The sequence below is a fragment of the Moschus berezovskii genome, chromosome 15 (assembly GCF_049115385.1).
Source record: "Moschus berezovskii isolate FMDL1 chromosome 15, NW_MosBer_1.0, whole genome shotgun sequence".
NCBI lineage: Eukaryota > Metazoa > Chordata > Mammalia > Artiodactyla > Moschidae > Moschus > Moschus berezovskii.
In genome coordinates this window covers 9,619,599-9,627,934 of record NC_142474.1, presented here as the reverse complement: position 1 = coordinate 9,627,934, position 8,336 = coordinate 9,619,599, and the positions used below count along the sequence as shown (strand labels likewise).

Below are 8,336 nucleotides of genomic sequence, written 5' to 3'. Positions count from 1 at the left end.
TGAGAACACACGACTGGCATCTGAAGTCTGGGCCATCTCAATACCTCAACCTGTGGCATCGGCTCTAACTCCACTAATATGGTATCAAAGATCAATGGACACTGGGCGGCCCGTTGGGTGTTGGGAACTGGATGGGTGTTGGCAAAGCCACATATTTGGTGTCAGGAAAGAACCCAGGCTCTCCCTTCCTTTGATTTGATGGCTGAGGTGAGGCTTGGGGAGAGGTGAGTAGAGAAAGTAAGCTCCTGGAGCTGGAAACTCTCACCCATTCTCTGTATTGCTGAGTTCCTAGCCAATCAATAGTGTATCAAATGGGTTGTGACATCATCACAAATTGTCTTGACCAGGCAACCCACATGCTTATTCCTGGCCAAGTCATCAGCAGTTTACTCATCTGAACAGGGGAAACATGTTACATTAGTTATTAGAACAGATGAAGTGTTATGAAAGGAAAGACTTTATTCATGTGTCATGACCTGATTTGTCCATTTTTCCAACACAATGTGTTAAGCTGAAAAAATTCTCAACTTACTTACTCTTGCCAAGTAAAAATATTTCTTTATCAAAGAATGTTTATTCCTATATTATTAAGAGTAATGAAAAGATCCAAGCCATGACAGGAGTAGTCGCAGGCAAAGCTAGGATTACAGCCCTTGTGGGGTAATCTGTGGGAGCCAGGCTGATACAATATAAGGAAAGTCTCCAGGCCCTTTCCCTTGTTGTCTTGTGACTGGTATTATCTTATGCATCTGTGTTCCTTTTCTTATTTCATGGACCATGTCTTCTGAAACTCTTGAAATGTACTCTCTTTCATAGGTCAGGTGATGATTTCCGGGATACAGTTCGATAACCATATGCCAGAGGAAATGCCAACACTCGAGATTGAATACTCAACGCTCATTGAGGAGAATGAAGGTGTGTATTTTCTGCACCTCGGGGAAGAGGGAAGGCCACTGAAATTCAGATCAGTGACCAATGACCTATGATTCAATCAACAAGCCTGTTTGTTGAAACCTCAACAGTGCATAAATATTTCATGGTGAAAATAGTGCATGTTCTGCCATAATGCATTCATCTAAAAAATTTCTTTCCCTACTTACTTTGGAACACATAGAATATTTAGGTGTCAAATATTGAGTATTCCTCTGTCATGAAAAATAATTAGAGCAAGCTGGGATGAATGTTCTGCATGGAATGTCAGTAACAGCCCTGTGCAGGTTGACTCCTGATACCAAAGCTGAGACATTATTAGGAAAGTCTCCAGGCCCCATTCCCACATTCTCTTTTGACTATTGCGTATTATCCATATTTTTCCCCTCATTTGTCCACTGTTGACAACTATTTTATCATCCATATTTGATCATTGTTTAGTTCATGGCCAGGCCTCCTGAGACGTGAAATTTACTGTCTCTCATAGGTGTGAAGACAAGCCATAAACAGAGCCTTGAGAAGCGCTCAGTCAAAAAAGTGTTTAAAAAAGTCCTCGGTGGTGTGATTAAAGGTTTGTTCTTTCTGTCCCTCTGGGGAGTGGAGAGGGCACTAAGACTGGGACAGTCCCCACTGGCCAACGATTCAATCAAAACACACGTTTAGTGAAACCTCAAGAAGAATCCATAAATGTGGGCATTCAGAGAGCTTCTGGCCTGTTAAAACATGGAGGGTGGTGATGGGAGGGTCCAGTGTTCTCTAAGACATGGAGGCTCCCAGAACTCCACCTCTACTTTGCCTTGCACATCTACTCAGTTTGGTGTGCCTAGAATTATCCTTAATAATAAGGGTTGATCCCTATGTGAGTGGTCTTCCTGAGTTTGGTCATCAGATTAACTGAGTTATTGAACACAGAAGTGGGGTAATGGAACTTCCCAGTTTTAGACACTTTGTCAAATCATGAGGAATGGGTCCACATGGATGGCATCTGAACTGAGGACAGTTCTGAGACCTCAACATGCAGAATGTATATTAACTCCCCTGATTTCCTCTCCAAATTAAATTGCGTTGTTGCACACCCAGTGGGTGTTTGGGGAATTGGCTATTGTTTTGAGAGACACCACATATTTGGTGTCAAGGAATCCCAACTCCCTCTCCCTTGTGCTTTAGGAGCTCAGGTGAGTGCTGGGCCATGGGCGTAATGAAAGTGGGACACTGCACCCAGAAGCTGTTCCCTTCAGAATAGGAGAGTGTATCAAGTGGATTGTGACAGCGCGTATCTTGTTCCAACCCTGTCACCCTTATGCTATGTGTCCTCTGGCAAGTCATCCATAGTCCTCATCTGAACAGCAGATATGAGTTCTGGGAACATAATACGAGTCATAAATATAAACAGCGTATTCACATTTCATGGCCATGGTTGGTCATTTTACACCAGGAAATGTTCATGAAAGATTTCTGTACCTACTTACTTGGGGCCAGAAAGAAAGAATATTTATGGCTCAAATGATGATTATCCCTCTGTTTAAAAATTAATCACAGAAACCTAGAACGCTGAGAAGAGCAGCTGCCGGGAAAGCATGAAACCCAGGCCTTGTGTGGTTGATTCATGGGACCAGGGGTTTTACAATATTGGAAAATTTTGCTGGCCTTTCTTTTTCTCACTTTTTATGATCATTTTATTTTTCATATGTGAACGTTGTCCTGGTTCATGTTCCAATATTCCTGAAATGTTGGATATTTTTTTCTTTCATAGGTTCCAAGATTGTTGGAAAGGGAGCCACTGTCCTAGGAGGATTGGCTAAAATACTGAACAAAACAATTAAAGGTTAGGATTTTCTGCAGCCCCGGATAGAGAGGAGGGCACTGAGAGTGAGATGAGCCACCACTGGCTGATGATTGAATACATATTGAACTCTTAGTGAAACCTCAATAAAGCTCAATGTATATTGGCTCAGAGAACTTATGAGGGGGGAAGAAACGGTGGTGAGTTGAAGGAGCTGTGCTCAGAAAGGCATGGACGTTCCATCCATCTCCACTCCTCCCGTGTGCTAAAGATCCCGTTGCGTTCACTGTTTCTGAGATTTTTTCCTGTAATGTACACTGAGCGGAGTGAAGAATAGTTTTCCTGAATTTGGTCGCTGGTTCAATTGAGTTTTTGAGCATGGAGGCTGAATTGTGGAAAATTCAAGTTTCAATCACTTTGTCAGAATCATGATAACTCAAGGGACATGGCTAGCATCTGAAGTCAGGACTGTCTCCCTACCTCAAACTATGGCATCAGCCCGAGCACCACAGATGGTATCAGAAGTCAGTGGACTTTGGGTGGAATGTTGGATGGTGGGAATTGGATGGTTGTTGGAAAAACCATGTATTCGGTATTAGGAAAAATCCCAGAGTCACCCACCATTGTGATGTGATGGCTCAGGGGAGGCTTGAGGAGAGGTGAGTTAGGAAAGTAAGACCCTGGACCTGGAAACTCTCACCAGTTCTCAGTATTGTTGAATTCCTAGCCAAGCAATATTGTGTCAAATGTGTTGTGATGTGTCAGGATCGTGTCCTGACCAAGACTCCCGAATGTGTGTCCTGGTGCAAGTCATCTGCAGTTTTCTCTTCTGAACAGGGAAACATGTTACATGAGTTCTTAGAACAGGTGACGAGTTATGAATACTTCCCACCACAAGGTGTTAGTCTGAAAAAATATTCTCTACCTACTTGCTCTGACCAAGTGAAAATATTTCTTGGTGGAAAAGGTTTATTCCTGTATTATTAAGAGTAATGAAGGGATGTAGAGCCATGGAGGAGGGCAACTTCAGGGGAAGCAAGAATCACAGCCCTTGTAGGGTAGCCTGTGAGAACAAGGCTTTACAATATAATAAAAGTCTCCAGGCCCTTTCCTTTGTTGTCTGTTGACTGGTATTATCCTAACCATGTATGATCCTTTTCCTGTTTTATATACCAGGCTTCCTGAAACTCTTGAAATTTCCTCTCTTTCATAGATGAGGTGATGATTTCGAGCATACAATTCAATAACCATACACAAGAGGAAGTGCCAACACTTGAGATTGAATACTCAATACTCAGTGAGGAGAACAAAGGTTTGTAGTTTCTGAACCTCGTGCAAGAGGGATGGGTGCTGAGATTCAGATCAATAACCAATGACCAGTGATTCAATCAATATGCCTGTTTCTTAAAACCTCAGCAGGGCATAAATATTTCATGGTGATTTTGTGCATATTCCGCCAAGGTGTATTCATCTCAAAAGCTTTCTTTCCCTACTTACGTGGGCCACAAAGAATATTTGGTGGTCAAATGATCAGTATTCCTCTATCATGAAAAATATTTAGAGCAAGCTGGGATGAATGTTCCACAGGGAAAGTAAGAAACAGCCCTGTGTAGTTTGACTCCTAATACCAAAGCTGACACATTATTAGGAATGTCTCCAAACCCCATTCCCACATTCTCTTTTGAATATTGAATATTATCCATATTTTCCCCCTCATTTTCCACTGTTGACACGTATTTTATTATCCATATTTGATCGTTGTTTTAGTCCATGGACCAGGCCTCCTCGAACTCTTGGATTTACTGTCTTTCCTAGGTGTGGAGACGAGCCATAAACAGGGCATTGAGAAGCGTTCAGTACTACCTGTGGTTAAAGGGATCCTCGGCGGTGTGCTGAAAGGTTTGTTCTTCATGTACTTTTGGGGAGAGGAGAGGGCACTGAAACTAGGAACAGTCCTCACTGGCCCATGATTCAATCAAAATTCCGGTTTAGTGAACCTCAAGAAGAATCCGCAAATGTGGGCATTCAGAGAGCTTCTGGGCTGTTAAAACATGGAGGGTGGTGATGGGAGGGTCCAGTGTTCTCTAGGACATGGAGTTTCCCACAACTCCACTTGCACTTTGCCTTGCACATCTACTCAGTTTGGTGTGCCTAGAATTATCCTTAGTAACAAGTAGCAATCCCTATGTGAGTGGTCTTCCTGAGTTTGGTCATGAGATTAACTGAGTTATTGAACACAGAAGAGGGGTAATGGAACTTCCCAGTTTTAGACACTTTGTCAAATCATGAGGAATGGGCGCACACGGCTGGTTCCTGAACTCGGGACAATTCTGAGACTCAGCATGCACACTGTAAGATAACTCCCCCGATTTCCTCTCCAAATTAAACTGCCTTGTTGCACACCCTGTGTGCGTTCAGGGAATTGGATATTGTTTCTAGAGACACAACATATTTGGTGTCAAGGAACCCCAACTCACTCTCCCTTGTCCTTTGGGAGATCAGCTGAGTGCTGGGCCAGGGGAGTAATGAAAGTGAGACACTGTACCCAGAATCTGTAACCAGTTATCGGTATTTTCAGAGTTTCACGCAGAAAACGGATAGCGTATCAGGTGGGTAGTGACAGGGTGTATCTTGTTGGGACCCTGTCACCCTCATGCCATGTGTCCTGCGGAAAGTCAGGTATAGTCCTCCTCTGAACAGCATAAGTGCTGCATGATCCTCGGAATGTGTTATGAGTCATTAATATAAATAGCTTATTCACATTTCATGGTCATGTTTGGTCATTTTATACCAAGAAATGTTTTTGAAACATTTCTGTACCTACTTACTTGGGGCTAGAAAGAAGGAATATTTATGCGACAAGTGATGATTATCCCTCTATTTAAAAATTGATCACAGACACCTGGACCACTGAGAACAGCAACGGCCAGGAAAGCATGAAACCCAGGCCTTGTGTGGTTGGTTCATGCACCAAGGCTCGTAGAATATTAGAAAATTCTCCGTACCTTTCCTCTGTGTTACCTTTTCCTATTGTTTTATTTTTCATACGTCAACATTGTCCTGGATCATGGTACAATATTCCTGAAATGTTTGTCTTTCACAGGTGCCAAGATTTTTGGAAAGGGAGCCAGTATCCTAACAGGATTGGCTGAAATAGTCAAGAAAGCACTTAAAGGTAAGAACTTTGTGCACCTCTGGGGAGAGAGGAGGGCACCTAGCCTGAGGTCAGTCACCACTGGCTGACGATTCAACACGTACCACTCTTGAGTGAAAGCTCAATAAAAACCCATAAATATTGGCTCAGAGAGCCTATAAAGTGGGGCTAAATGGTCATGAGTCGAGGGTGCTCTGCTCAGGAAGGCAAGGAGACTCCATCCAACTCCTCTAAACCCGTGCCCTAAATATCTCCTCCATTTCATTTTTTCTGAGCTTTCTTCCTGCATGTTACTCTGAGAACAGTGATTAAGAGTTTTCCTGAGTTTGTTCACTGGTTTGATTGAGTGTTTGAGTATGGAGGTAGAGTGGAAATGTCAAGTTTCAGTCACTTCTTCAGAGACATGATAACTGGAGAACACATGGCTGTCATCTGAAGTCTGTCAGTCTCATACCTCAATCTGTGGCATCGCCAAAAACTCTAAAGATATGGTATCAAAGGTCAATGGACACTGGGCGGCCCAATGGGTGTTGGGAATTGGATGGTTGTTGGAAAAACCACATATTTGGTGTCAGGTAAAAAACCAGACTCATGTTTCACTGTGATTTGATGGCTCAGGTGAGGCTTGTGAGTGGTGAGTAATGAAAGGAAGCCCCTGGACCTGGAAACTCTCCCCAGGTCTCTGTGTGGGGGAGTTCCTAGCCAATCAATAGTGAATCAAATGGTTTTTGACATCATCGTTTAATGTCTGTACCAGGCAACCCACATGCTTATTCCTTGCCAGGTCATCAGCAGTTTCCTCATCTGAACAGGGGAAACATGTTACATTAGTTCTTAGAAAAGGTGAAGAGTTATTTAAGGAAAGACTTTATTCGTGTGTCATGACCTGATTTGTCTATATTCTAACACAATGCATTAAGCTGGGAAAAAAATTGTCTACCTAATTTCTGTGGCCAAGTAAATATATTTCTTCATCAAATAATGTTTAGTACTATATTTTTAAAAGTAATGAAAAGATCTGAGCCACGAGGGGGAACAGCTGCAGGGAAAGCAAAAACCATAGTCCTTGTGGGGTAGCCTGTGGGCGCAAGGCTGATAAAATATAAGGAAAGTCTCCAGGCCCTTTCCCTTGTTGTCTTTTGACTGGTATTATCTCATGCATCTGTGTTCCTTTTCTTGTTTCATGGCCCATGACTTCTGAAACTCTTGAAACTTACTCTCTTTCATAGGTCAGGTGATGATTTCCGGGATACAATTCGATAACCATACACAAGAGGAATTGCCAACACTCCAGATTGAATACTCAACACTCACTGAGGAGAATGAAGGTTTGTATTTTCTGCACCTCACGGAAGAGGGAAGAGCACTGAGATTCAGATCCATGACCAGTGACCAATGATTCAATCAATATGTCTGTTTCTTGAAACCTCAACAGTGCATAAATATTTCATGGTGAATTTAGTGCCTTTCCCGCCATTATGTATTCATCTAAAAATTTTCTTTACCTACGTATTTTGCGCCACAACGAATATTTGGGTGTGAAATAATAAGTATTCCTCTATCATGAAAAATAATTAGAGGAAGCTGGTTTGAATCTTCTGCAGGGAACGTAAGAAACAGCCCTGTGTAGGTTGACTCCTGATACCAAAGCTGAGACATTATTAGGAAAGTCTCCAGGTCCATTCTCATGATCTCTTTTGACTCTTGTGTATTATCCATATTTTCCCCCTCATTTTCCACTGTTGACGAGTCTTTTATTATCCATATTTGATCGTTGTATTAGTCCTGGACCAGGCCACCTCCACCTCTTGGATTTACTCTCCTTCCTAGGTGTGCAGACGAGCCATAAACGGGGCATTGAGAAGCGTTCAGTGCTACCTGTGGTTAAAGGGATCCTCGGCGGTGTGCTGAAAGGTTTGTTCTTCCTGTACCTCTGGGGAGAGGAGAGGGCACTGAGATTGGGAACAGCCCTCACTGGCCCATGATTCAGTTAAAATTCCTGTTTAGTGAAACCGCAAGAAGAATCCACCAATGTGGGTGTACATAGAGCTTCAGGCCTGTTAATACAAGGAGGGTGGTGTTGTGAGCATCTTCCTGAATTTGGTCACCAGATTAACTGAGTAACTGAACATGGAGTTGGGGTAATGTACCTTACCAGTTTTAGACACTGCCAAATAATGAGAAATGGGTGCACATGGCTGGCTCCTAAACTCGGGACAATTCTGTGACTCAACATGTAGAAAATATGTTAACTCCCCCAATTTCCTCTCTGAATTAAATTGCGTTGTTGCACACCCCATGGGTGTTTGGGTACTGGATATTGTTTCGAAAGACATCACATATTTGGTGTCAGGGAAACCTAACTCACTCTCCCTTGTGCTTTGGGATCTCAGCTGAGTGCTGGGCCAAGGAGTACTGAAAGTGGGACAATGCACCAGGTGGTGTTACAAATTATCGGTATTTTCAGAG

General features: G+C 42.8%; 1 protein-coding gene across 1 annotated transcript; it reads left to right on the top strand.

The window, feature by feature from the left end:
• The first annotated feature begins 847 nt into the window (after window positions 1–847).
• On the top strand, window positions 848–8,286 carry LOC148775333 (trophoblast Kunitz domain protein 1-like). The gene is made up of 9 exons (XM_088844421.1): window positions 848–915; window positions 1,418–1,501; window positions 2,684–2,755; window positions 3,927–4,025; window positions 4,529–4,612; window positions 5,817–5,888; window positions 7,097–7,195; window positions 7,698–7,781; window positions 8,261–8,286. Exons 1-9 carry the CDS (start codon window positions 855–857, stop codon window positions 8,284–8,286), a joined length of 681 nt encoding a protein of 226 aa, XP_088700547.1. The 5' UTR covers window positions 848–854.
• The last annotated feature ends 50 nt before the right edge of the window (window positions 8,287–8,336 follow it).

Coding starts and splice junctions, on each gene's coding strand:
- LOC148775333 (XM_088844421.1), top strand. CDS start 855: ATGCCAGAGGAAATGCCAACACTCGAGATTGAATACTCAACGCTCATT. Junction 916..1,417: donor GCTCATTGAGGAGAATGAAG/GTGTGTATTTTC, acceptor TGTCTCTCATAG/GTGTGAAGACAAGCCATAAA. Junction 5,889..7,096: donor AGTCAAGAAAGCACTTAAAG/GTAAGAACTTTG, acceptor TCTCTTTCATAG/GTCAGGTGATGATTTCCGGG.